We start from the raw sequence: 26,675 nt of genomic DNA, 5'->3' as shown, positions 1-26,675 counted from the left end.
TAAAGAAGACGGAAGAAAAGCAGGGATTCCAGAGGAACAGCGAGGTTTTCCATTCTGATCCCTGCTCCAGACACAGAGCACCTGGAGCAGGGACATGGACCACGGCGCGACCTCCCTGAGCCCCAAACCACGAGGTACCCTAGGTTTGGGTTTTAATTACCTTGGGTAATGAATCCAACTCCATCCTGCTCCGCCTGGATCCCGTGGAGCCGCTGCCGACGGGTGACACCAACAGCCGTCACAGGGTTGTGCCGCTGTCCCTTCCCGGTGACACTCCCTGTCCTGCCACCTCCGCCACACCCGGAAAGTGGGGACCAGGAGAAGCCCCCAGGACCTTGCTGGAGCTGTGGAGGGGTTGTAGCCTCCGGCTGCCCTGGATCAAGCAGGAATTCTGCCGTGTTGCACCCTCTTGGATCAACGTGGAGCCGGTCCAGGTGCTGCACCTGCTCCATGTCCTGCATCCCTCTGGATCTGTGCAGGGGTCAAAGCCTCCCCATTTCCTGGAGCCGCCGGAGCTGTCGCACCCTCCCCGTGTCCCGGGTCAAGCTGGAGCTGTGCAGGGGTGGCACCTCGGCCGTCTCTGGGGTGACACCGAGCACAGCCCGCCTGGATGGCAGCACCATCTGGTGGCACCAGCCCTCCCAGCCAGCCCAGTTTGCTCCCAGTCAGTCCCAGTAGCAGCAGGAGCAGGGAGAGAGAAGCCTCAAAGCCGCCAGCACAGAGTCTCCATCTCTGGAGGGGGGCAAAGGACACGTGGATGTGGCACTTGGGGACACGACCGAGGGTGGACAGGGCAGTGCTGGGGGAACGGCTTTGCACCACCCACCACCTTTAAAAGCAACGAGGGTGACAGGACACGCGGAGTCAGAGTCAAACTCTTTTATTTCCTTTGAAACGGGGGTTTAAATCCTCAGTTACAAAGTCCAGGCCGGCAGCACAAGCTGGGAGCGCCTCGCCGGCCCCTGACACCGCAGCCCTCCCGGGACACTCAGGATCGTTGGGATTTACAAGGCACTGCAAGAACAACACGGAGAGAACAGAAGCCCCGAGGGGTTGGGATTGGTGCTCCAAGAGTCCCGACAAGCACGAGAGCGGCACCCGAGATGCCCACGCAGACACGGGGTGGCTTCACGAGGGACACACGGAGGGCCTGAGTGACGCCGGGAAAGGGTCTGGACAAACACCTCACTCCAAGAGGAGACAGCAAAACCCTCCGGAATTGGGCCAACCCGACCAAAAGTGGGGGATGAAGCAGCAAATTCTGTTTGCTCCCTCTGGCAGGTCCGTGTGTGCGCCTGTGAGCAAACCTGGGGAACTCAGTGCAGTCTCTGAGGAGCGTCCACGGATAAAATTGGGGATTCCCACCAATTCAGGGGTTTCCAGCCCAACTTTTTCACCCTCACATCAGGCAAAATCCATCCCCATCCCCACCATTCTGCTTCCCAAGCGTGAGCCCAGCACGGGACAAGGCACTCCCTGATCATCAAGGTAAACATTTGTGATTTAAGAGGCTGGTGCAATAGAAAACCTGAAGGTGGATTTTGAAGTACCACGGAGTTTTCTGTAAAGGGCAGTGAGAAGTTTCATTTCCCATCTCTTAATTCCTATTCATGGGGAGGCATTTCCTTCCCTACTTTGTCTTAAAATAGACTGAGCAGGTCCCAGGTTTCAGTGACCACCTCGAGGAATTAACGACGTCCTCAGCTCTGGAGCTTTGGCAGAACATCCCTTTCAGCACATAAGACACTCATCAGACAGGAATACAAGGTTTTTTGTTGGTTTTTTTTCTTTTTTTATGAAAAAGTGCACTTTATACTGCAAAAAGTTAGGGATTCTGGTGCAAAAATAACAAATCCATCTACATCAAGGTGAGTATGGTATCAACAAGGGGGGGGGGGTTTCCTCCAAGTCAATCAAGTTAGAAAGAGCCTTTGCAACTCTGAAGTTCCTATCATTAAAATAAAATTAAGCCATTAAAATATCATTGGGTAAAGTATTAAAGTAAAGGAGACAAGAAGGGGGAAGTTACTTTGGGAAAGGATCTGTACAAATTCCTTGCTGACAATTTCATCTGCGCTGTGGGGTGAAATCTGGAAATCAGAACGAAGAAAAAGCCCCACACGAAATACTTTTTATGCCTAAAGATCCTGATTTTCAGGCAGATTTCAGCCACCACCACTCCCTCCTGCAGCAGCTCCGTGTCTGAGCCTTGGCTGGAGTGAGAAATCCAGGAGAAATCCAGGAGAAGCTAAAAAAGATCCGGGAGTCACAAGGAATTAAAACCACAACCCCCCACGGCCAGACTGTCATCGCTGCTGCAGCTCCCGTGGGAGTAGGGATTCACCAAATTCCCTCCTTTCCAGGGTTTTCCCACTTTTTGGTTTGAAGAAGCTCCTCCTCCTCCTCCTGCTGCTGCAATTCCTAAAAAAATTCCTAAAAGAATCCACCCGCCAGGGCAGCAAGTCAGAGAATCCCAGGATGGCTGGGGTTGGAAGGGACCTTAAAGAACCCCCCAGTTCCAATTCAACTCAGGATTATTTGAGCATCAGAAGAAACTTCGGTGGATTTTTAATTTTGTTTAGACTTTTCCTTCCCAAAACCACCAACACTGGGAGCCTGTGCTGTCCGAGCAGGCCTGGAAGCTCCTGGGTTTTTATTCCAGTGGAATTCCTGGAATAATCCCCTTTGCCAGCTGCTGAGGCACTGAAAGGTTCAATTTTGCCTGCTTGGGACATATGGGAGGGGGTTGGATGCTACAGCTACACCCAGCCCCAGGTGAGTTCAGACACAAAATCCCTTTTCCTACGGGATTTTCCACAGCACAAACCCTGTGGAGGTGATAACGAACTCATCCCTGGCTCCAGGGATGCTTTCCTGCCACGGGCATCACCATCCCCGTGGCTCCAAGGAAGCATCGATCCCAAATTTATCCCAAAGCAGAGCGACTTTTTGGGGTTTGTTTTTTTGTTTTTTATGATGTCTCCAACTCTGCCAGCCCCAGCCAGGCCCCTCCTGGAATGAAGCTCAGCAGCTCTCGGCTGCAGTCTCACGTCACAACCACACTCCACACCTCGAACCCTCTTCCCGACCTTTCCGTCCTTTCCCACCTCTCCCACTGTTTGGGAGGTTGGGGAATGCTCCAGGTAAGGGGAACTGCTCTGCAGGAGCCCACAGACTCTGCTGTTCTCCCCCCAAAAATTCCGAACAGCACCCTTCAACCCCACCACAGAATCCCTCAGGTTGGGAGGGATCCCTCAGGATCATCAAATCCCACAGGAATCCTTGAGGTCAAGAGCCTTCCAAGCTCCCAGCTCCTTTTTCCTGGGGTTATGAAGCAGATTCCCAAGTTTAATTCACCTCCCGACAGCAGCAGCACCAAATCAAGACATTTATGAGTCTCTGGAGCTCCTCAAAATCCTCTGCAGCACTTTAGGACTGGAACAATTAAACTGTCATCCCAAACACTCCCCCACACGTGGGCCAGACCCCGCTCCAGGCAGATAAATGACACCAGACCCGATCCAGCACAACCTCCCTAATCCTCTCTTCCACACCAAAAATCCTCAGCCCCGTCTCCCCCTGAACCTTTATCCCCAGAGACAATTTTGCAGTCACGGCATCCTAAAATGTCCCGGGTTTTTTACGTTTTCCCACACTGCAGGCACAGGAATGAACACTCCACCTGAACCTCCTACACTTGTACTCATTGGCACAAAGGTTTTGGGCAACAGGTCTCCCAGTCAGTGCAAATTAGCAAATTCTATTAATGGATGATGTGGAAAGGGAATAGGATTTAGCAAAACATCAGCTTTTTGAAGCTCCGCATCAGTTTGGTGTCCTAGTCCCCCCAAAAAATATGGATCTGTAGGAAAAGCTTTGTGAATTGAACAAAAAGCTTTAAAAAAAAAAACCAACAACCCGACCCCAAAGTATTTAATTTAGGTCATATTAAATAAAATTAGTTTAATGCCGTTTTTCCCAAGCTGGGCTACAGGAAATTTTTCTACCACCAAGACACCTTTTATAAACACAGCCTCAGGACTAATTTCCCCAAAACCCCCCTTCCCCAAAAAAGAGGATAAAATAAATTATGTTTTCTAAGGAACTGATCACGTGGAGCTTCCCAAAAGCAGACTGGGAGGAAAAGCACAGCTCGAAGCAACGCCCAAAGTATTCCCAAAAAAAATGGGATTTTTCACGCTGACACACCCAAGGCCAAGCACTGCAGCCCTCAAACTCCAGCAGGCACGGAAACTGGCTCCGGATTTTCCCCTGGAACAGCAGAGAGCACCCAGGCAAGGAATATTTTTAGGTGCTGAACAGGATATAACTCCCCAGGCTGAACAAACCCGCGTGGGAAACGCTCTGCCCACGGAACTGCTGCTGTCTGCGCTCCCTGCTGATGGAGCCGGAGCCACCAGCCACATCCAGGGGGATCTCTGAGGCTCCAGAGGCTGCAGAGACAGGGATGGACAGGGAATATCTCACTTGGAGACGCTGATCCCTCGCGGAGCCCACCGGGGTCCTGCTCCAACCCCTCTGTGGGTCCCACCAGCTCTTCCCACCCCTGCTGAGATTCCACACTGGGAATTTTTTGGGTGTGGCCTCACCAATCTCTTGATTTCCCACTTCCATTTCATCCCCAGCTACATTACAGGTGAATTAATCAGCTTTCCTGGGAATTGCTCCATCACCAAACCCCGCGGGACACGCGGATATTCCTCTTCCCCAAGTTTAGCAGCTACGAAACACGCAGGACAGAAACTTCCAACCAACAAAGGAACAACCCTATGGGATAAGGAGCTCAACTAATCACAAAGAAAACCCCAAACCTGTGTCAAAGCACGAAGATTTCAACAAAATATTAAATAGAATAAATTACTAATCAGGAAATCTGACAAGTGCTACCTCGGATTCGATGGGAACAACAATGTTTCACTCGAAGGCAAATTCCTCTGAGCAGGAAAGCCTGGATAGTGAACAGAGAAGGAATTTCCTTGGGTCTATCAAAAAAAATCCTCCTGCTCAGGTGCCCTCAGCAGAGTCCTTGCAGCTGCAGAGTCTTTGTCCTGTCTCAAGGGTTGCCAGGAGTGGTTTTGTCCTTTGCCACCAGACTTCTCCTGGCAAGCTCGGGGCAGCTCTCACTGAGAGTTACAATAGCAGAGCCAGTCAGCACCAGAGAAATTCAAATCGTGGGGTTTAAAAACCTTTCAGAACGTTGGTTTCATATACATTTATATCTATATATCTGTAAAAGCATCCATTCCAACCATAGACTTCTTCATTCAAGCGGCCTCCCCACGAGACCTCAGCCACCGGTTTTGTGTCTGCTCCTGCCCCAGCTTCAGCTGGGTTTTGTCAGAATCTCAAAATTTGCCAGCGAATCTCCACGCACGACCAGCACCACCCACCTGCTGAGACCCTGCGTGCACCCTTCCCCAGAACAACTCCTGGGGGAGCTCCCAGGAGCAGCAGCCCTTCTGCACCCTCCCACTGGGAGAGGGACACCAAGGAAAGAGCCCGGAATCCTCACTCTAAGCAAAATTCCTTGATTTCAAACCACTGCCTCTGGCTTCCAGGCGGTGGGGTTGGGCCGAAGGGCTGACATTTGATTTGGCAGGATGTCTTTCTGTCTGCATTTTTATGCCCCCACTCAGTCGAGGCGGAATTGGGATCTCAGTTAAACATTACTCTCCTAACCTGGAACGAGAGGGAAAATTTGCAGCTAAGGGAGTTATAAATTACTCAACCTTCACCTTAAAAACAACAGCAAGCACCAAGGGCCCAGGATAAAGATCTCCCGTGGGGAAAGTGGCCCTCAGTAAAGCTCTTTACCCACTAATGATTGGTTTTAGACACACTTGAACCGAGGTGTTTGGTACAGGAGGTGCACGGTCAACTTCAGGGAGGGAGAGGCAGGAAAAAGACATTTGGAAAGATTTAGGAGTCAGGCTCCAAGAAAAAAAAAACTCCAGCTGGATTTGGGTTCCAAAAGGAACCCCAGACACACCCCTTCTACTCCAGCTACAGAGATCCTATGGATGTCTGGAGGACATGGGGTGAAGAATCAGTGCCTAAAACCATTTTCCATTTCAGCAAAGCAATTTCAGGCTCCTCATCCCCACCAAACTCTGCTTTCCAGGAGAATCTCACACCATCCCAACTCCTTCCCGTTGTCCTTCCATATTATCACCTTGAGTTTGGGTCGACAGGGGGAAAACAAACCTAAAACCAACTGAAAGCAAACCTTTCAACTCAAGAATTAGTCATGAGAGAGGACTGGGTGAGCAATGTCCTGCAGCTGAAGGCCAAATCCAGGTGAGAAACTTCCCATGGGATCGAGCAGGTGAGGATCCATTCATTCCCTGGAAGCTCCCAGCACACCCCCTTCGGGAATGAGGAGCTGCAGGTGTTTTAGAGAAGAGACCTCGAATCCTTTGTTGCTTGGGCTGAAACTCACAGATTCGACAGAAAAAAAAAGTTAATTTCTAGAAGTGGAATTTTCCTTTTGTTTTTTCTTGTTTTTTTTTTTTTTTCTTCCCTTGAAGTCTCCAATTCTGGGTCCGGAACCGCTTTTTTTTGTTTTGTTCTGTTTTTGTTGTTTTTTTTTTTTTCCCCCCCCAAATACTTCGGCAGCAGGGAAAATTTTGGAAGTGCAATACTAGGAGAGCTCCTGGCCAGGCTCAGTGTTCATGTTGACAATTGATTTTGTCTTCAGAATGCTCCAAAACATCCAGCATTTCCTCTATGATGGCCTGCAGGGCCCGGCCCAGCTGTTCTGCAGAGTAAGGTTTTCCCAGAGGAGGCACGTGGACGAACGCCGACCTCCCACGGCTCTGGTACAAGGAGGTGTAGTAGGTGAAGTCACAGAGGTACCTGGAACACAAAAACAGAGATTATTCAGCAAAAAAAACCCCAAAAAAAAGGGTAAAGCGAGCTGTAGGCTCCCATCGCTCAGCGTCGCGCTGGGATTTCGGGGAGCGATGCGGAATGTAAGGCAGCAGTTGTGAGTCTGGGGTTGCTCTAATTAAATTTAGGATGAAAACCGTGGATGTCTTTCTTCTTTTTTTTTTTTGTTCTCCTGGCCACTGAAAACCAGGTGGTGCTGCCAGCCCTGAGAAGTGAAAGGTGTGGGAGGCTTCAAAGGCCACGTGGATGTGGCACTCGGGGACGTGGGGTGGCCTTGGCAGCGCTGGGGAATGGCTGGACCCGATGATCTGAGAGGGCTTTTCCAACCTCAGTGATTCCATGGGAAGGGTACGGGGTGCAGGGGCCTCAAGAGCCGAGCACAAAGGGAGCGGGTGTGGCATGGAACACGCTGTGGCTGTCCCTGGAACCCTGGCAGTGTCCAAGGACAGCTTGGATGGGGCTTGGAGCAGCCTGGGACAGTGGGAGGTGTCTCTGCCCGTGGCAGGGGGTGGGATGGGATGGGCTTTAAGGTCCTTCCAACCCAAACCAGTCTGGGATTCCCTGATTCCATGAACAGGGTGACAAGATGCTGTTAAGATGTCACCAGGCTTCCAGTCCCTAAGGGGCTCCAAGGGAGCTGGAGACGGACTTTGGACAAGGGATGGAGGGACAGGACACAGGGAATGGCTTCCCACTGCCAGAGGGCAGGGCTGGACTGGATATTGGGAAGCAATTCCTGGCTGGGAGGGTGGGGAGGGGCTGGGCTGGAATTCCCAGAGCAGCTGTGGCTGCCCCTGGATCCCTGGCAGTGCCCAGGGCCGGGTTGGATGGGGCTTGCAGCACCCTGGCATACAACTGGCAGACCTTTAAGGTCCCTCCCAACCCAAGCCATTCCAGGATTCCCTGACCCCACGTGCCCAGGGATCACCTGCCAGCGTCCTTGGAGATGGTGACGGTGACATCCAGCCCCAGCGCCGAGACCCTCCTGCACACGGTGTCCATGTCGATGATGGAGTCGATGCACTCGGGGCCGCCCTCCACGCAGCACTGGGAGCCCGGGCAGAAGCGACAGTTGTCCAGCCCCTTGTAGCCCACGTTGTGGCCACACTTCTCCAGGGTGACAGTGGTGGCCATGCCCGAAACCCCCACGTGGACCACCAGCTGCCGGGGAAAAGGGACGGGTTAGAGCGTGGGAGATCCGCGTGGGACCCTTGCAGCTCGGGATATCTGTGTTATCTCTGGGGTCTGTGCCTGCTCTGCCACTCTGTTCCCTTGTCCAAACTCCCAGCCCAGCTCCCTTCAGGCACTGAAAGCCTGGTGACCCCTTAACACCACTCTGCCACGGAATCCTGTGTGTTTAGGGACTGGACGTGGCACTCAATGGTGATCGGTCAAAGGTTGGACTCGAGGCTCTTGGATCATTTTCCAGCCTAAATGATTCTGTGAGATGATTTGAAGGTCCTTCTCCATCCCAAGCCACTCTGGGCTTCCATGATTCCATTCCCAGTGAACCATGGAGGTGTTACAGGGGTTGTCCCGTGAGTATCAGAGGAACGAGGCATTTTTATCATGGGTTCTGCACAGCACAATTCTTCTCATTTCCCCCCCCTCCTGACCTAAATTGTGATTTAATCAGGGTAAAAAGGAACGTTGGCACCTTCACAGCTGCTGGAGGAGCCCAGGTGGCACAGACAAACCACGAGCTGTCTAGACAGCCCTCTGCTGTGGCCCCTTCACACCCACTGCTCTGTGAACTGGAGCACTCCGAGCTGTAAAATCCTACAAATTCACATGTTCTCACCACAAAACAGGAAAAGATCCAGCCAGGGACTACCAGGCTGAAGGAATCATTAAAAGGGAGACTTCACATGCTGCCCACTGCAGATTCCGACCCTTTGCTGGGTGGTTTTTTCTCCTCCCTTTGCTCACTCACCTGGGGACTGTGCTTCTTCCACAAGGCAGGAATGAGTCTCTGCACGGTCTGGTACTCAACAGGGACCTCGTAGACGTGCAGATCCACGTCATCCCGCAGCCCCAGCTTCTCCAGCTCCTAAAAACACCAGGAAAGCAAAGCCAAGATGGTCAGACACGAGGTGAGCAGAGGATTTACTCCTGGAAGGTTTAATGGCAGAGTGAGGGACTCAATACCAGTTTACACCAGGTTGTATAACCTCGTAAACAGCACCTGGAGTGAGTTTACAGCAACCACCATGAAAAAAGCAAACCCATAATGGGAACAACAAAGGCATCTCTCCACCTGTGCTCAGTCTCACTCACAGAGCCGTTTGTCTGGCTCTGATGCGTGTGTAACAAAGAAATCCACATTTAACTGACAACAGTTATCAGCAACACCCACACTCCCAAGGAAATCTTGGCTCTGTTATTTATAGAGGGAGAGACTCACAGTCCCTACTTCTTCCAAGGAGTGACAGCGTGGAGAAGGTGGGACTGGGAGGATTTTATCCATCATCCAGGACTGCTGGCCTGGAGAGTAATTTCACATTTATTTCCAGATAAAGAGCTCTCAGGGCTGGGTGACAGCACTGGTGATTCAACTAACCCAGTAAATTATTTCTCCCTCTCTGACATGAAAACATCCCAAATATCCTGGCAATAAACGGAGCCAATTTCCTCCAAACCTTTTCAAACACTAAGTGCCAGTTAAACACCTTGCAAAGACTTTAAAACAAGAGGAAAGAGTGTTTGTTTGGGTTTTTTTTCTCCCCAGTATTCCTGACTGGAAAGCACTGTTTGATCCCAAAACTGGGAGCTCCCCCTTTCACACAGCCCATGGTTCTGGCTCTGCTTTGGTCTCTCCAGTCCCACCAGTAAGGCTTTAGCTCATCTGGTACTTCAGCAGTAAAACCTCTCAGAGCCATCAACCCAAAACTTCCAGGAACTCAAGGATAGTCTGAAACCTCTGAAAAAAAAGGGTTTTTAAACAAAACCATCAGCTGAGCCCAAACTTTGGAGCTAGGTGACACCAGGAAGCGTTTTTCCAGTGGGAGAAGAGACCTTGGCCATCATGTTGAAGGAATTCCTGGGGCATCTAAGTGGCATCAAGCTTTCCTCTTGTCACCAAACGCCCAAAGTAGCTGTTCTTATGGATCTGAGGTAGGAACAGGCAAGAGCCATCAAACTATCAAAGGACATTTCCAAACACCCCAGAAAAAACTAAGTTACCTCTGTCCCACGTTTGGATTTGGTGATCAGAGCTGCTCTTTGAAGCAATTCTCAGGCTTTATTTTCCTCCTTGCAAGCTTCAGGCCAAGCAGTGCAGATCAGCTGTTTCCACTCTCAAAACTTGTATTCCCCCAGGTTAAAAATTAAAAATTAAAGACACTTGAGAGGAGAAGACAAGCTGAGGTTTTAGGCCTCCCCCACACAAACGTGAGCAACGTCTTGCTTTCGTTTTTCTGTGTTTTTATCAGCATGAGTGGTTTTCCACTGAGGATAAAAACACCTTTTACACTTGTAGGGCCAAACCACGGCCATGTAACAGGATTTAAGAGAACTAAAACACCCAGAAAGGCAAGAGTGAGACTTTCCCAGAGCGGCAGATATGAGCAACAATGATAAATCACTGGCTCTGGCTCCCAGGGCAAGGCTGATATTAAAGCCTTGCTGTATTGATTAGTGTCTGGCACACTCAGACATTCATTACCAGAGATGGATGCAAGGGATGGTTCATCACAGCTCCTTTACACAAACCTGCCTTCAAAACCTCCCCTGCTTTACGTGGAGCCCTAATAAAGCAAAGGAGTTTACAAATGAGAGTATTCAAACAGCAGTCAGGCTCTTCAGGAGGAGGATAAACACTCTTTAGGAGTGTTAATTGGCTGGAATTCATCACCGCTTCTCTAATGAGAAGTGATGCTCCTGAAGATGAAGGATTAGGAAGGAAACAGCTCCTAGAGATGGATTTGACAGCAGGAAGTTTTGCTGGATGAAAAGAGAAACCTCCCCAGTGACAACCACCTCCTCCAGCCACTTAAACCTTAACTTTACCAAGCCACAACTTTCTCTTAACCAAGCCTGGCGCTCCATAATGAAGATGTTTGTAACCCACCACCCCCCCAGCCCCACAACTTCTCCCCCCCAGCCCTGTCTACCTGACAAACACAGCCCACTGAACATGTGTGACCGATTCCCTGACCCCTCCACAATGCTGCTCTTTGTGAGCCTCTAATATCCTTATCAGGTCTGTCTAGACACCCTGACAGCAATTGTCCTTCCTAATGTCAAAATGCACTCTGACCTCTCTCCTCCTCCTCCTCCTCAGCCAGAAGCACTCTGGGGGGATGAAGGAGCCCAGCAGCTTCACAGTCCACAGGTCACACCTGTGCCCACACCTAAGTCACAGCAGGGAGGGCAGAAAACACGCTGAGAAAAGCCCATTTGAGTAATTTCTTCTTGGAAGTCCCTCCCCAGCAAAAAATCTTTGGTAAAAAAAAAAAAAAAAAGAAATCCTGAACTGAAATACTGAAAACACAAAACTGCAAACCCACGTCAACACGGAGTATTTTTGCTGCGAGCCTTGAAATAAAGCAGAAAGGAGTTATTCTTCCCTCTGAATTCATAGGAAAGCTCTCCCCCGTGAGTGAAAGCCCAAACATTTCACTGGGTTTTTCTGGATGCAATTTGGAAACGTTTCATTTCAGCAGCATTATTAGATTGCTGCTGCCACTATTTAAGGTACCCATGTGTAAAAATCAGTCAGCTTGCAAAACCAGACAGAAATTCACTGCAGTTCCAGGGAAAACTCACTCCGTGTGTCCGTGTTCTGCGGGAGAACCCAAATAAAACCGGGGGAGAAAACAAAAAAAAACCACCAAGAAGTGAATTTTATCCTCGGGATGCGGCATAATAAAAGATGCAATAAACCAGAACTAGCTTAGCCCTAGAGCTAGGAAGGATTTCCAAAGATTGTTTAATTGATTTTTCTTCTATTAAAATGCAGATCACACCGTCTGGGATTCGGGAACTCAGACACGCCTTTGTGTCCACTCCGCTCCATGAAGTCCCCGTCTGAAACTTGCACAATGCCCACCTCGCCTGGGCTCAAAGACATGCTGTTCCTTTTTGTCTGGGCCTCTGGGGGCTGAGACAGGGGAAGGAAAGGCAAATCCTCCCCGCTGCCTCCGAGCTGACGTTTTCAGTCACAATAATCTGCCAGCCACCGAGCAGGACCCGGAGCCTCCAGCGCGGCTCGGGTTTGTACTCAAAACACCCCCAACTCTGAGTTTTGTCCACTCAAAACATCCCCCAAGCCCCTAAAAATGGATTTTAAATGGAGGTGATGACTTCATCCATCAGCCACACAGCTGAGCAGCCACCAGTGCCTCGAGCTGTCGGGCTGAAGGAGCTGATTCTCTTTGGGTTTGTTTTTATTTTTTAAGCAACATCACAACACCCACCACTCCTCCTGCTGCAAAAACACCCTTTTGTCTGTCTCCTCTAAAATAAAAGCAGCTATTTACAATAGCTGACACTACACCAGCAAGAACAAACCAAATACAGGAGCCTCACTTCTGATTTTTAGGAATGTCCTGTATTTTCCTCTCCCCCCCAATCCATGACCTGCATATTCCTCCAAAGTGACCCAAAGTTAAACATATTCATTCCCAAAAAGCTCTGGGAGGCAAAGGTTTTGTCTTCTCCTACCAGCCAACACATTAGACAGCTGGACATCAGTTGGCTGTAATTGATTAGAGTTTGTGATTTAATTTAAAAGCATTCGAAAGAAGATATTAATCTCAGAGCTCTGAAGGGGAGAGAGACGTGTTGGGGAGAAAAATAGATTTAATTCCCTGGGCAAGTGTACTAAAAGGTACTGTGGAATTCCCAGTAGCTTTGCCACAAACCCCATCCAGAAGTGACAAAGAAGGAAGAAGTGGGACAATGTGGCAGCACCATCCCCGTAAAAAGTGTTTTTACAGAAAAAAACCCCCTTAATTCCATCGGAAAGAGCTTAATTCCTTCTTCTTGCCTCATTTGTGGAGTATCAGCCTCACACAGATGAACTCCTGGGCACAGGGTGGGGTTTTTGGGGTGTCCTGTGCAGGGCCAGGAGTTGGACTGGATGATCCTTGTGGGTCCCTTAGGATTTTCCAGGATTTTAGGAACGTGCTCAGGCAGACACAGAGCTACAAGTGGCATGGATTTGTTTGAGCAGGGAGGACCTGCAGGAAAAGCATTTCCCCAGAAACTCTCCTGTCCCATCAGCCAAGCAGAGAGGGCTGATCCAGGGGGAGGAAAGAGGCAGCTCTGCCTTGGAATCAGATTCCTGACACTCAGGCAACTCCACAAAACCACTGGCTGGGAGTCTCCTCTCGGGGATGAGACTCAGTTTAAAGGTGAAGCAACTGGCCCAGCTTCAAGTTAGAACTGAGAGAAAAAAACAACCAAATTCCTCTGGGTTGGTCGGTTGGTTTGTTTATTTTGAATTCTCCAGGGCAGAGGAAGATTCCAAGCTCCCTGCCCCACTTAAAATCATCCAAAGCTAGGAACTCCTTGCTTGCCTCAGCTACATTAACTCAATCTCATTAAACTCCACCAGCTAAGGGATTGTTTCCTGAGCAGGGAATCAAACATTATCCAGCTGACCATCTGGATATCTGCAGTGAGCTCGGTTAATAAACTCGGGAAGAAGTTGTAAGTTTTAAAAAAAAAGAGCTGAAACCCCGAATTTGTGGGGATTTGTGCTCTATTTTGACTTCCTAAGAGGAAAATTCAGGGGTTACCTGCACTGCAATCCAGCTGGCGTTCACAGCGTGTTCTCCAAACGGCCCAAACCCTGTAAGAGAAGAAAAATTCACAGATTTGACTCAACTTCAAGTTGCAAAGAGGTTTGGGCTTTCCTGGTTTAGTTCTCCTGAAAAAAAAAGCCCCACTTCTACCACTCAATCCTTATTTCTTGACATCCGAGTATCAAACAAGGCACCTGCACTGGAATATTTTAACTACAATGAAGGAAAACAATAATTTGCTTGAAAAGAAACTTGTTTTTTTCTGGGGGAGAAGATTTTTTTTTCCTTCCTGCCCAGGTCAGAAAAACTTGTCACTAACAGCTAACTTGCCCGATGTCACAGAATTAGAACCATGATTGGATTTTCTATTCCTGATTGCTTTAGCCCTCAGCAGATGCTTCCACAAGCCTGCCTCAAATAGTTCCTTCTCCGCTCAGGGTCTTCCCCAAGATCTTCGTTAGCATTAATTACACCTCACAAGGAAATAAACAGAGCTGTTGACAACCCCCCCACACCATAGCAAAGGCTACCGAGGTTTTATCAAAAATACTTCCTCCAGCACCTCTAAATCCCTAATGAATAACTTGGGAGTTAACTGGTAATCCATAACATCTTTTTTTTTTTTTTTCCTGAGCAAGCACACAAAGGTTGGGCAATTTATCTGGGCGTAACGTCAATATGCTTTAATTTAAAATGTCAGCGTTGCCCTCCGAGCCTCCTGCAATTAGGAGACATAAATTCTGCCCAGCCCCTGAAAGGATCCGAGAGGGACCACAAATATCAGATGACACCTTAATGGAAATGTTGTGTTTGCCCTCCCCAGCCAGGCTGAGGTGATGCTGCACAGGAGGAATTTCCCAAGCGTGGGCTCGTCCACGCCCGTGGATCTCAACCCAGCGCTGCCGTCGCGCCAAAATAAATATTCCCACAAAACCCAAAATGTTGGGGGTGTTTTCCTGCGAGCAGAACTGCAGGGGTGTGAGACAATCTATGACAGGGGAACGAGGCAAATTAATGCCTTTCCAGCCGCTTCTGCAAGTCCCACACGGCTCTCTGGAAGCCAACCTGCTAAGTTTAATTCCTAAATAAAGCGTGATAATCCTATAAAAGAACTGAAATCCACGTTTTAACAACCCAGCCACGGAAAGGCTGAAATTCTACAGGTGCCCAGGCACAGGGCATGATTCCCTTGCTCTGAATCCCAAGGCAAACTGGCACAAACACAGCCGGGGTTATCGCTGCTCTGACTCATCTCCTGCCCAGATCCCTCGTGTTATCCCTTCCCGGGAACATAAGGAACTTTGTCGGCAGCACCCGACCCCACGGAGAGCAGCACATCCACCACGGGGCCCTCCAAGGCTCATTAGCAGTAAACCAGCTGCAGGGATCGTGATGGGATTATCTCCTTAACGAGTTCTAAAAAAGAAATTGTGCACAAATAACGCTTATCCTCGGCCAGCACAGGCTGGGAACCCAATGGGAACACGACACCATCCCCGGTTTTAAACGAAATTCAGCGTGACATCGATGACATTATCAAACAGGGGCAGAGCTGACAAGGCAACCACTGCATTTTGCAACCAGACTTCCCTGGGAGGGATAAAAAAAAAAAAAAAGGGAAAAAAAGAGCGTGGAGGAGCCTCGCGAGCAGCAGAACGTTTCCTGACGCAAGTTTTCTGTTTAGTCACTGCCGAGCGCGGCCGCTCCGCGCTGGATTTGGGGTTGGGAAAGGCAGGATTTGCCACCTGCTCCTTGGCTCCCCGCAACTGCTCCCTGGAAAAGGCACTTCTGCCCGCGATTACGGCCGCTCCAGCGCGTCGCCGCCGAGCCCCCGCTATTCAAGCGGCCTCAACTTCAGCTGCTGGGGGAGACCTGAATAGTTTCGGCGAGTTCCCCATTTGTCACAGAACGGCCTCACCCACAAATCACCCCGAGCGGCCTTTGTACCCCGGGAAGAGCCTGACAACGCCAGGGCCTCTCGTTCCCTCCGCTCATTCTTCCCCGAGGCGCCGCTGCCGCGCCGAGGGGGTGCTTTGGGGAGCGGCTCCCACACCTTGGCGGCTCAGGGTGGGGTGGTCAGCGGGCAATTCCCCCCTCCCTGTGCCCCAAATTGGGTTGCCTGCTCCTTGGGAGGCTCGGTTCCCTTCTTTCTGCGACTAGCAAACCTTTGGGATGGGGTCAGGGATGGAAAAAGGGGATCTGAGTGCCCACTGGCTGGGTAAGTGTTAGGAAAGCTGCAGCAAAGCCCCTCATCACTGTACCCCCCCCCCCCGGCTCCTGACACCCCTGACACACAGCAGACCAGCCCCAAAGCCCCCCAGATGCTGTGCTTCACCCCATTTATCACCCCACACAGGGGACAGCCCCCCCAAACAGCCCCCCAAGGGGACAGTCCCCGCTCTCCATTCCCTCAGCCACACTCTGATGGGACAGCAGACCCCCTCTCATCTCAGGGAAGGGGTCCCCCACTTATTCCCCCACGACCTGAGGGAAGGGGTTCCCCACTGCCCCCTCCAAGCCCTGTGGTGAAGGGATCCCCAAAATTACCCCTCTCCCCCAGATCCCTCACCAAGAGAGAAAGGGTCCCCCACCTACCCCCTTCAAGCCCCCCATCACCTCGGGGAGGGGTCTTCCACCTATCCCCGACCCCTTTAGGGCAGGAAAAGCATCCCCAAACCTGCTCTCCCACCAAGCTCCCCACGACAGAGAAGGGGACCCCCACCTACACCCCCAGACCCCTTCACCCCCCAGATCTACCCTCCCCTCGAAGCCCCCGCTCACCTCAGGGAAGGGTCCCTCAGACAGCCCCTCTCCAATCCCCCCTCAGGCACGGGGTCCCCCGTCTCGTCCCCCCCCATTTCCCCTCTCACCGCCCCCCCAAAGCCGCCCCGTACCCGTCACCACCACCGCCCGCCGCGGCTTCTCCATCGCGGCTCCGTCCCGTCCCGTCCCGTCCCGTCCCGTCCCGTCCCGCTGCCGCCGCCGCCCCGCACTGAGCGCGGCCCCGCCCCGCGCCGCCCGCCCCGCCCCGCGCCGCCCGGACCCGCCGCTTCCGCCGCCGCGGCGGAAGTCCCGCAGCGGGACGGCCTGGAGCCCTTCACCCGTTCCCGTTCACCGGCGCCCTCCGTGCGCGGCGCAGCCCGAGGGGCTGCCGCTCGCCCGCCTCAGCGCGGGACCCGGGGCGGGGGTGGTTAAACAAAACGCTCACCCTGAGCCTCCCGGGCGTTCCCCGCCCGGCTGTGGGGGAGCACGAACCGGGACCGCGGTACCGGGAGGTCCGGAGCGCGTCTCGTTCCGTCCCGGCGCGTCCCGTCCCGGGCGGTGCCACCGCAAAGGCGCGGACCGGGCGGCGCGGTGCGGCCAGGCCGTGATCCGCGCTCTGATTGGCTGCGGCGGGACCGCGCCGCGCTCTGATTGGCTGCGTGCGGACCGCGCCGCGCTCTGATTGGCCCCGCGCGGAGCCGGGGGCGGTTTGAGCGGCAGCGCCCGGCGCGGCGGCGGCTCCGGGTCCGGCACGATGGTGAGCGGCGGCACCGGAACCGGGAACGGGGTCGGGGGGAGGCTGGAGCGGTGGGGAGGGCCTAGCTCGTCTCTCCCCCCACGCCAGGGATGGCGTGCCCGGTGCCCCGCTTGGTGCTCGGGTCGGTGCCCCGGCCGGTGTCCCGTTGTCGGTCGGTGCCTGAGGCCTCTCTCCTCTCTTCCCCTCGCAGCTGCCCCTGTCCTTGCTGAAGACGGCGCAGAACCACCCCATGGTGAGTACCGGCTGCGCGGCCCAGCCCCGCTCCCCTCGCCGGTGCCGTGCGGGTGACACCGGGCACGTCCCGGTACCGGCGCTGGGCCGGCGCCCCGTGACTCCTGTTCTCTCGCAGCTGGTGGAGCTGAAGAACGGGGAGACGTACAACGGGCACCTGGTGAGCTGCGACAACTGGATGAACATCAACCTGCGGGAGGTCATCTGCACATCGCGGGTAAGGCCGGAGCACCGGCACCGGGCACCGGGCAGGGGTCACCCACGGCAGTGTCCACGGGGAACAACCGGCACCGGGCAGTGGTCACTCACCCATTGTGTCCACAGGGAACAGCCAGGCCCGGACAGGGGTCACCCAAGGGTTCCCAAGCTCTGTCGCTGCAGCCAGGCTGGCTCTGCTGTAGCTCGCATCGCTCGACCTCCGCCTGAAATGCAAATTTAATCTAATTATTGATAATGTTCATAATGAAGGAGCAGCCTTGTGTGTGTGTGCAGGTGACTTTTGGCACAGCACGGGATCAGGGCTGGGGTCCCTCATCCCCCAGAGTGAGGGGCTGGGGGCCACGTGCTGTGATGCTGATCCAGGTTTCCCAAAAATCAGAGCCTTCACCTGTCCCAGGTGGCCTCAAACACCGCAATCCCTTTTATTCCTTGCCTGTCTCCCCTCTCCACATCCAAGCGAGGTTCACCCACTGAGGCTGTCTGGGACTTTAGCCCTTGGCCAACAGTGCTCCAGGAGATTGGGATCTGTGTTTTGGGCTCTGACCTCCATCATAAATGTCTGGTCTCGTCCCTGTGGGAAGCGCAGACAGATGGAAATCGAGTGCTTTCCCAGCCCTGGAATGTCAGAGCTCCACGGGAGAGGCTGGCAGGATCCTTGTTCTTCCAAAAATCTCTCTGCAAACCCCCAGTTCCCGTTGTCTCCACGACAGGAGGTTGGAGTGATGTTGGGGCACATCAGTGGGACAGAGGAGATGCCCCGAGTGAGGCTTGGGAGGGAATTTTGGGGTGGAACAGGGGGGTTTGGGATCGGTGGCTGCGTCTTGGGTCGTGGTGGGACAAGGAACCACTGTTGAATTTAGCAGGAGGGGAAGTGAGAGGAGGTGACAGCAAAGCCTTACCCAGGACACAGGTGGTGCTGCCCTTCTCCTTGGGAATTTGCCTCCAAAGGCTCTGTGCTCTGCCTGGGAAGAGCAGCAGCTCAGGTTTTGTTCCCTCTGGGTGATCTGCAATGGTCATCCAGAAGGACGTGGAGCTGTTGGAGCAAGCCCAAGATGCTCAGAGAAGTGGAGCAGCTCTCCCGTGGGAAAAGGCTGGGAGGGTTGGGATTGCTCAGCCTGGAGAAGTTTTGGGGTCACCTCATCGTGGCCGTCCAGTGGCTGAAGGGGCCGACAGGAAACATGAGGAGAGACTTTGGACAAGGGATGGAGTGAGAGGACACAGGGAATGGCTTCCAGCTGGCCGAGAGGGTAGGGATAGATGGGATATTGGGCAGAAATTCCTCCCTGTGAAGGTGGCGAGGGTTTGGGATGAAATTCCCAGAGAAGCTGTGTCTACCCCTGGATCCCTGGAAGTGTCCCAGGCCAGGTCGGACAGGGCTTGGAGCACCCTGGGATAGTGGAAGGGGTGGAATTGGACCATCTTTTAGTCCCTCCCAACCCAAACCCCTCCACGATTCCACGATTCTGCGACCTGGCACACAGGAGAGCGGCCTCAGCTGCCTTCAAACGGCCCCAAATCCCGGGTGAACGTGGATCTGCTGGGCTGGACTGGTGGGACTGGTGGCACTGGCCACTAGATGGCACGGGACAACGAGCCGGGAGCCGCTTGTTTACTCGGGGGAGGCCGGAACGAGGAAGCGACGGAGTTTGGAGCTCCATCCCTTCCTGCATCCCGAGCCAAGGAGCAGCCAGGCACATCCAAGGCAGGGTGGGGTTTGCCGGGCGTCTGTTGGAAGGGAATTGTTGCTCCTCTGCCTCGTCCTGGGCTTGCCCGTGCAGGCAGAGCTGCCCCAAATAACTCTGGGGTGTGGGGGGGAAGCGGCTGCTGTATCCCGGGAGAGGAGGAACGGGGCGTGCTGGTTTCACCTCCTCTCCCGGGACACAGCAGGCGCCTCGGCTGCATGAGGATCGCTGGGCTGGAGCCATCCCAGCTGCAGCCAGGCCCTGCTGGAGCCGGGACGAGGCGGGTCCCAGTCCCTCCTCCCAGTTACATCATGGCCAGAGAGTTGTTGTTCGGCTCCGGGTTCTCATTGCCACAACCACTCGCTGAAACCCTGCTGGGCTGAGTCCTAGGGAAGCCCATGGCATCCCAGGAAAACCCTGAAACTGCCTTAAAGCAACGCAGGGAGGTGGCTGCTCCGAAACTGGGCACCTGAAGATTTTTTTTTTTTTTTTTTTAATAAATATATGATGTGTGAGCTCCTTATTTCCCTCAGCTGCTCTGGAGGCTCACATCCCTCAGCCAGCTGGCTCCAGAGCTGCCTCGCTGCTCCCTCCACACCCCCCAGAGGAGTGAAGCAGTGGGGTGACTCCCAGCTAGAGAAGAATCCCAGCCACAGCTGCGTTTTTCTTACCAGAAATGGTTGTTCACCACGATTTTAACTCGTGTCTCCTGTCCCACTTTCAATTCCCTTCTCGTACGAAGAAGGGAAGAAGAAGGGGCCTCGTTTCCTCACCCTCTTCTTCTGACATTTTCTGCCAGTGTTTGAGGTAGCTGTGGAACAAATTGAAACCTCAGTTGTCTGTGGAGCTGGGTGTTTTTGGGGAGTTAAACACCCCCTTTTCCACAGCTGGTTACAGATAATGCTCCCAGCAGAGACTGCTGGAGCTCTCGCCCTCTCCAGAAACACTCAGATGCCTTAAACGTGACCCAAAACCACCAGGTTTTGCTCGTGGCCTCACGTGTTGCTCCCCAACAGGACGGGGACAAGTTCTGGAGGATGCCAGAGTGCTACATCCGCGGCAGCACCATCAAATACCTGCGGATCCCCGATGAAATCATTGACATGGTGAAGGAGGAGGTGGTGTCCAAGGGCAGAGGCCGCGGTGGGATGCAGCAGCAGAAGCAGCAGAAGGGCCGTGGGGTTGGAGGAGCTGGACGAGGTAAAAATCCTGGTTTTTTATCCCAGCTTGGAAAGGGGGGAGTGGGATCCCTGCCTTTAAAATTTCCCCTCTTGTGCAAGGAACAGCTCCTGCTGCTCTGTTTTAAACCCAGGGCTGTGTCTGGGAGAAGCTGGAGCCGCTCCTGTGCAGGATCCAGTCGAGCGAGCGCATGAGGCAGCCCCTGCCAAGGAACAGGGAGGATTCGTGCCAGGGATGGGCCTCCCTCGTTTCTGGGGTTGGGCAGGAGCTTAAGAGAGTCTGAACTTGACTGTTTCGGCTCCTCCTGGCTCGTTTGGGAGCGTGGCCCTGCAGAACTGTAGCTTAGCAAGCGCGGGGGGGAAAACAAATGGCTGTTCTGGGTGAAAATAGTGCAAACAGACCGGGCTGTGCCCATGGCAGTGAGAGAAAAAAATCATCTTCACCCCCATTAAAATGGGGCTTTGGATTTCCTGACCTGTTGATGTATTTATATTAAAAAAAACCCAACTATCTGAGGGTTTGAGTTCCTCCTGCAGCATGAATAATTCATATTTCTGATAAAGGGGAGGTTGCCACTTCAGAAGAAATAGGTCACCAAAACAGCCCTTCCCATTTCACGGGGTTAGGTGATCCCAGGGCACTTCAGCTGGGGGATATGCTGCTCCTTTTTCCCCAGATTATCCCGCTGGAAGCCTGGGAGCTGCTCCTCTGCTCTCCTGCTCACCCCTAATGCCACGTCTTTGGGATTTGTGGTCACGTCAGAACCCCAGGGCTGCTCTTGGCCCAGTCGGAGCTTAAAAATCCCGAGTTACATTTTAGAAGGAGCCCTGGGGACTGGGACAGGGACGTGTGAAGCCTCTCTGGAGGCTCCTTAAGGAGCTACCTGTGCTTTGGCTATGCCAGGAATCCTGGCAGGACAGGTGGGATGAACCCGGGGCCATCGGCGTGCGGCGCCCCGCGATTCCCATTCCTTTTCCCCAAATCCCCGCCGTTCCTGCTGCCCCTGGGAGCTCCCAGCACGCAGAAGTGACCTTTCCAAATCTTTATTTTTGTTCCCCTCCTTGCCTTCACCGTGTCCAGCACAGCAGTTTTGTTGGGTTACTTGGACAAAGCGCTGTTTTCCCTGCTCTGGCCATACCCACCTTGTAGGGAGCAGGGCTGGGCTCCGAGGTGGAGCTCCTGCTGCTTCCATGGGCAGCCTCGATTTGCTGATGGAATATTTTCAAGGGAAGCTTCGGCATTTGCTAATTAGCTCAAAGGTTTGGCTCTCCTTACTGAGACACGAAGGGAGGAGGGAGAGGAAAAAAAGAAAAAAAAAAAAAAAAAGAAATAAAGGCAGGACAATTTTGTTGGGAGGCCAGCAGGCAGGAGGGAAGCTGTAATTGTGCTCACAGTTGAAAGGATTATTGTTTCTGACACTGGTAATCCTCCTCCTCTGACTTCTTGCTTGCCAAACTCAGAAGTCGCCAGCCTTTGCCCCAGGAGCAGCCGGAGCATCCCAAGCACTGCGGGGTTGGGAATAATTTCTGTTTTCCCTCTGGTTGGGGCACGTCTCCTCCTCCTCTAGAGAAGCTCTTGGGCCCGGTGCTTGGATTGGGTCTCCTTTGGGTTCTGCCTTTTGTGTGGATCTGCATCCCTTTATCCCTCGGATGGATTTTTGGGGATAAATCTGAGGGGTGGGCTCAGCAGCTCCCGTGGCAGGGTCTGAGGATGCTCAGCTCACCGTAGCCTCCCAAATCCCTGCTGTCCTGTGCTCAGTGCCCTCTCCAGAGCCAAGGATTGCTCTGTCCAGCTTTTGAGTTGCCCCCACGGCTCTCAGGGGACACGTTACAACCTGGATTTTAAATTTGTCACTTCGCTGGTTCAATTTTTTGGGAAGAAACTTCGATATCCCATGAGATTTACACACCAGGGAGATAATGCTGAACTTGCTGATTGGGGGGGGTGAGTTTATGCACCTCTGAAATAATGCACTGGAAAAGGAGCAGTCAAAAAGTCACATTTCTGCTTCTAAGACCCAAAAATAAGCAAGTTTTGGGGTAAAACACGAATAACTGCAGCTCTGCGTCATTGCTGGCTCACAGGGATGCTGTTACCTCTTCCTTTCTGCTCCACAGGTGTGTTCGGTGGCCGTGGCCGAGGAATTCCAGGCAGTGGAAGAGGCCAGCAGGAAAAAAAGCCAGGCAGGCAATCAGCCAAGCAGTGAGATGTCTGCACCCGGGCCGGGGACAGTTTGGGTTTTGTCACCTCAGGGTTGCCAAGTGTCCAAAAACATTCCCTTTCCCACTCTTCCATCAGAGTCAGAGCCCAAATCGTGTTCCTTTGGAAGGCCCTCATGCTTTGATCTGGTGGAGTTTTCACTCATTGTAGTCAGGAAATCATTGGAAATATTTTTTAAAAATTCATTCATGGTTAAGGACCGAGGTTCTGCTTTCTCCTGAGAGTGAACTTTTCAGGCTCACCAGGTTTAATTTAAAATATTTTCCTGTTCAGAGGTACCAGAAGGAAGGCAAACAAACACTTTCTGGATTGTTTGGATGTGGGTTTTTTTTTTTTTTTATACTTGAAACTCGGGAAACTTGTTTTGTTTGTAACAGATGTGTTTTGGTTTAGAAATGCTGAACTTGAGGATGTTGTTCCTGTACGTGAATAATCCTAAAGGTTTGGGGTTTTTTTAAAACCAACAAACTTTTAAGCTATTGCTTTTCTTCTCCTGGCCAGTGGGTTCTGTTTCTCCAGTGGCTTAAAGGAGAACTTGGGATGGACATTGGCCTTCAAGCCTTGTTCCCAAGGGAGCTTTGTGACAAATGAGCATTTCCCAATTAGTTCATTGCTAATTTGACTTCAGATTAGAAGTTTCCTTCAAAGGAACAGGGTTTTTTTCTGTGTGTTTGGTTTTTTTTTTTTTTTTTTTTTTTGCATGAGGCTGGTGTGCCCCTTTTTCCTCATGGGGGATTTTTAAAATTTCTTCTGAAAAGTAACTTGAGTTGATTTACATGGATTTATTTCCCGCCCCCGCTTTCAAAACTCTCTCCCTTCTGCTGAGACACCAAGTCCTGAACTCTGACAATATTTCTCAACCTAATTTCTTCCAGTACCTGGTGATTGACCTCACTGGCTGTACCTGTCACTTCCTTCCCCAGCCACCAATTATCCTCCCTTGGGGACACAGGCCAGCGTGTGAACGTGTCCCTCCTGTAGGTTCAGAAAACTCCTGGGAATTCCCAGGTCAGGTGGCTCCAGTCTTCCATCCCATAAGCAAAATACACCCTCAGAATATCCTGGCTGATCCGAATTCAGCCACCTGCACGGGGGGAAGAAACAGCTCTGGGTGTGCCTCAACCTCCCCTGGATGGAGGAAACAGCTGAATTTGGGGGGGAAAACGGATGTTGTGACTCGTTTTGAACAGGTTTTGGGTTTATACAACTGGTTCTCAGATCAGAGCCTCTGCCATCACCACTGTACTGAAAAGGAGTGAAGAACATGCTTTTATAGACTTATTTTTTTAATGTTTATAGAACCGGGCACAGTGGTGAGTGGGAATAAATCTCCAGCCTCTTCCAGCCGCCTCCCTCTGTGTGTCTGTGATGCTGCCGGGCCCTGCCCAACCCAGAACCCTTCCCTGAGCCCTGGAATCAGGGATAAATCCCTAAACATTCAGTTTCCAGCACCAGCCACGTGTTCTCCGTGGAGCTGTTCCTTGTTGAGGCCACGACCAGCACTCCGTGCTCATCCCAGGCTTCTCCCAGGGAACCAGTTCCAGGGAGTGGGGTGATGTGTCCTCCCTGCTGGAAAACTCGTGTGGCATTTTAACAAAGCCCAGGCTGTGTCAGACTTTCCCTTCCCAACCTGCTCCCTCCCTTCGGATCCCTGCAGCCTCAGAGGCTCCGTGTGCTGCAGCTTCCCTGCTGGAAAGGGAAACACTGCTGGGATTTAAGGTCTGTTCTGGCAGGATCAATCCTGCCTGCAACAATGGGACCTTTGGCTCCAGCTCAGGGTAGAGTCCTCCAAGTGCTCCTTATCTCCTGGCCAAGCTCTGGGGTCAGGTGATGGAGCTCATTAAGTTCTGCATTTGCTTAATTACACCACGGGCTTTAGCAGCATTCCCTGCCTGCTTCCCCCCTTCCTTTTTCCACCTCTGCAGGAATATTTTTGTCCCCCCTCAAAGGGCAGCTGGGTGGCAGATGGCTGTGTGGAAGGGCATCGATGTAACGCTCAGCTGTCATTTTGGGCTTTTTCTACCCCAAAAATGGGAGTCTGGGGCCATCACTGCCCCGTGGCAGCGCAGGGAGGCTGAAAAACTTAAAAAAAAAAAAAAAATTAAACAAAACAGGGAGGAGTGAGATAAAAGCAACAACCAGAGAGGAGGAAAAAAAAGGTCTGAGCCTGGCTGCCGGCGTGGGTGGGTGCAGAGCGTGGCAGGGCCAGCGCGTCCCGCACGGAACGACCCAGCAAAGGCCACCCTGGAAACCCTCCCCACTGCCCTCCCGGGATATTTCGGTGGCACTTTGAGCTGGTGGCAGCCCCGGCAGCCACGGGGCTGTGTCTCTCTGGCCGCCCCACGGTGACTCATAACTCCTGAGCCTCGCCGAGGAGGCAGCACAGGAATAGTTACACACCAGCGACGCGGAGGGAGTGGCTGCCAGAATACTTCAGGGCTGTGCTAAGCAACTAAAAATACACGTCAAACCCTCCTCCTCCTCCTTTTTTCCTTTTAAAATCTGTTTTCTTTCTCTTTCTTTCTGTTTTTTTTTTTTCTTGTTTTTTTTTTTTTTTCCTTAATTCTCGTTTTTGATTGTCGGAGGCCCCTGGGGGTTCCTCGGGGACAGGGGCAGGTTTGGGGACAGGCACTGGCAGCTGTGACTTCTTGTTTTCCCGGCTCGGTTCCTCTCTCCCATTGCTTGTGGCAATGACTAAGAGGCAGCTTCCCCTGCCGTGCAAATCCTGGGGTGCAAACCCTGCTTGTTCCCTTTTCCAGGGGGGGCTTGGCACGTGGATGCATCTCATGGGCACCTTGTGTCCAGCCCACGTTCTCAGTGTCCAGAGCTTTGTCTCAGCTCCTGGCCGGAGCGGGGTCAGGCACCTCCAGTGTCGTGGGGCACACAAGGGAATGGTCCTGGTGGAGCCAGGGAAGTGGGGACAGCAGGAGCCGTGAGGATGCTCTGGTGGCCGTGGCCTTGCTCGAGGCTCATCGTGCCTCGCCAAGGTCTGGCGGTGGTGTGGGCTCATCCCAAATCCTCGCCGCCTGCTCCGGGGTAAATATAGCCCGGCTGGCAGGTGGCAGGACACTGACTCAGTGGGTGCTCGTGGGGCCGAGCCGGGCTCCAACGCCTCCGAGAATAGCAGCTCCAGCCACCCCGCCGTGGGGACAGTGGCACTGCCACCAGCTCCCTGCACGGGGACCTCCCCACGGGTCTGCCCTCGCGGGAGGCGGAAGGAGCCACTGATTCATGCCCCTCATTAAACGCTCATTAAGAAAATGAAGCTGCTGGCTCGCTGCGGGCATTGGGTTCTTGGTTTAGGGACAAGGGACATGCGGGATGAGCAGCAGTGGTGACAGGCTGGGAGCAGGTTGGGGGGGACACTGCAGGACGAGTCTGGGGGTGCTGTGACCCTTGCAGGGAGGGGTGGCGGGGCTGTGCTGGTGGGGCCCAGCCGGAGCGCAGCTTGTGGCTCACATCCCTGGCCACTGGCCAGCTGCTCTTCCCGGGAGGCCCCAGGGCCGGCTGGTTCCTCCCTGGAACTGCCGACAGCACCTCCAGCCAAAGCTGGTTCTGCTTGCCCCGATTTCGGTGGGGGAGCACGCGTGGGTACCCCAGTGCCCATGGGGCGCTGGTGGCTGTGCCCAAGGTGTGTCCCCGGCTTGGGTCCCCAAGCGGGGTTGGGGCAGGGGGAAGGAGGAAGGGGAGCCTTTTTACCCCCTGCCCTGGTCCCTGTCCCTCGCCGGCCGGGTTTGGTCAGGATGGAAAGTCTGAACCTGCCGGTCCAGCCACGGCCGCGCCCGTAATGACAGGTTTGGAGTGGAAACTCGGACGGTGGCTTCACCTGGGAGCTGCTCCCCAGCCAAGGCCCCGGGGACACCGGTCCTGGCACTGCCACTGCCGCCCACCCTGGGTCAGGACACCGGGGACAGCAGGGGACACAGGCCTGGGCCCGCTCTGCTTTAGCTGAGATTTAATAAACTG

General features: G+C 53.0%; 2 protein-coding genes across 3 annotated transcripts; one reads left to right on the top strand and one right to left on the bottom strand.

Moving 5' to 3' along the window:
* Window positions 1-864: 864 nt before the first annotated feature.
* Window positions 865-17,100, bottom strand: PGPEP1 (pyroglutamyl-peptidase I). Of its 2 annotated transcripts, none has more exons than XM_068997367.1 (5): window positions 16,867-17,100; window positions 13,653-13,705; window positions 8,843-8,959; window positions 7,838-8,070; window positions 865-6,876 (listed from the first exon to the last, which is right to left on the bottom strand). In XM_068997367.1, the coding sequence occupies exons 4-5, from the start codon at window positions 8,041-8,043 to the stop codon at window positions 6,684-6,686; spliced, it is 399 nt and encodes a 132-aa protein (XP_068853468.1). In that variant the 5' UTR covers window positions 8,044-8,070; window positions 8,843-8,959; window positions 13,653-13,705; window positions 16,867-17,100; the 3' UTR covers window positions 865-6,683. The 2 variants fall into 2 exon arrangements, with proteins under 2 accessions (XP_068853468.1, XP_068853467.1); XM_068997366.1 differs by lacking the exon at window positions 16,867-17,100 and adding an exon at window positions 16,553-16,620.
* LSM4 (LSM4 homolog, U6 small nuclear RNA and mRNA degradation associated) lies at window positions 17,090-24,053 on the top strand. Its single transcript, XM_068997368.1, has 5 exons — window positions 17,090-17,178; window positions 17,369-17,410; window positions 17,528-17,626; window positions 20,327-20,510; window positions 22,607-24,053. Exons 1-5 carry the CDS (start codon window positions 17,176-17,178, stop codon window positions 22,693-22,695), a joined length of 417 nt encoding a protein of 138 aa, XP_068853469.1. The 5' UTR covers window positions 17,090-17,175; the 3' UTR covers window positions 22,696-24,053.
* The last annotated feature ends 2,622 nt before the right edge of the window (window positions 24,054-26,675 follow it).

Source organism: Aphelocoma coerulescens, chromosome 28 (genome assembly GCF_041296385.1).
Source record: "Aphelocoma coerulescens isolate FSJ_1873_10779 chromosome 28, UR_Acoe_1.0, whole genome shotgun sequence".
NCBI lineage: Eukaryota > Metazoa > Chordata > Aves > Passeriformes > Corvidae > Aphelocoma > Aphelocoma coerulescens.
Note: the sequence above shows the minus strand (reverse complement) of the source record. Positions and strands in the feature narration are given on the sequence as shown.

Excerpts from the sequence above, each read along its gene's own strand:
- PGPEP1 (XM_068997366.1), bottom strand. The coding sequence starts at position 16,586 with ATGGAGAAGCCGCGGCGGGCGGTGGTGGTGACGG. Across the intron at positions 8,960-13,652 it reads CCAGCTGGATTGCAGTGCAG|GAGCTGGAGAAGCTGGGGCT; the intron begins GTAACCCCTGAA and ends TGGTGTTTTTAG. Across the intron at positions 6,877-7,837 it reads ATCTCCAAGGACGCTGGCAG|GTACCTCTGTGACTTCACCT; the intron begins GTGATCCCTGGG and ends TTTGTGTTCCAG.
- LSM4 (XM_068997368.1), top strand. Across the intron at positions 17,627-20,326 it reads AGGTCATCTGCACATCGCGG|GACGGGGACAAGTTCTGGAG; the intron begins GTAAGGCCGGAG and ends GCTCCCCAACAG. Across the intron at positions 20,511-22,606 it reads GGTTGGAGGAGCTGGACGAG|GTGTGTTCGGTGGCCGTGGC; the intron begins GTAAAAATCCTG and ends TCTGCTCCACAG.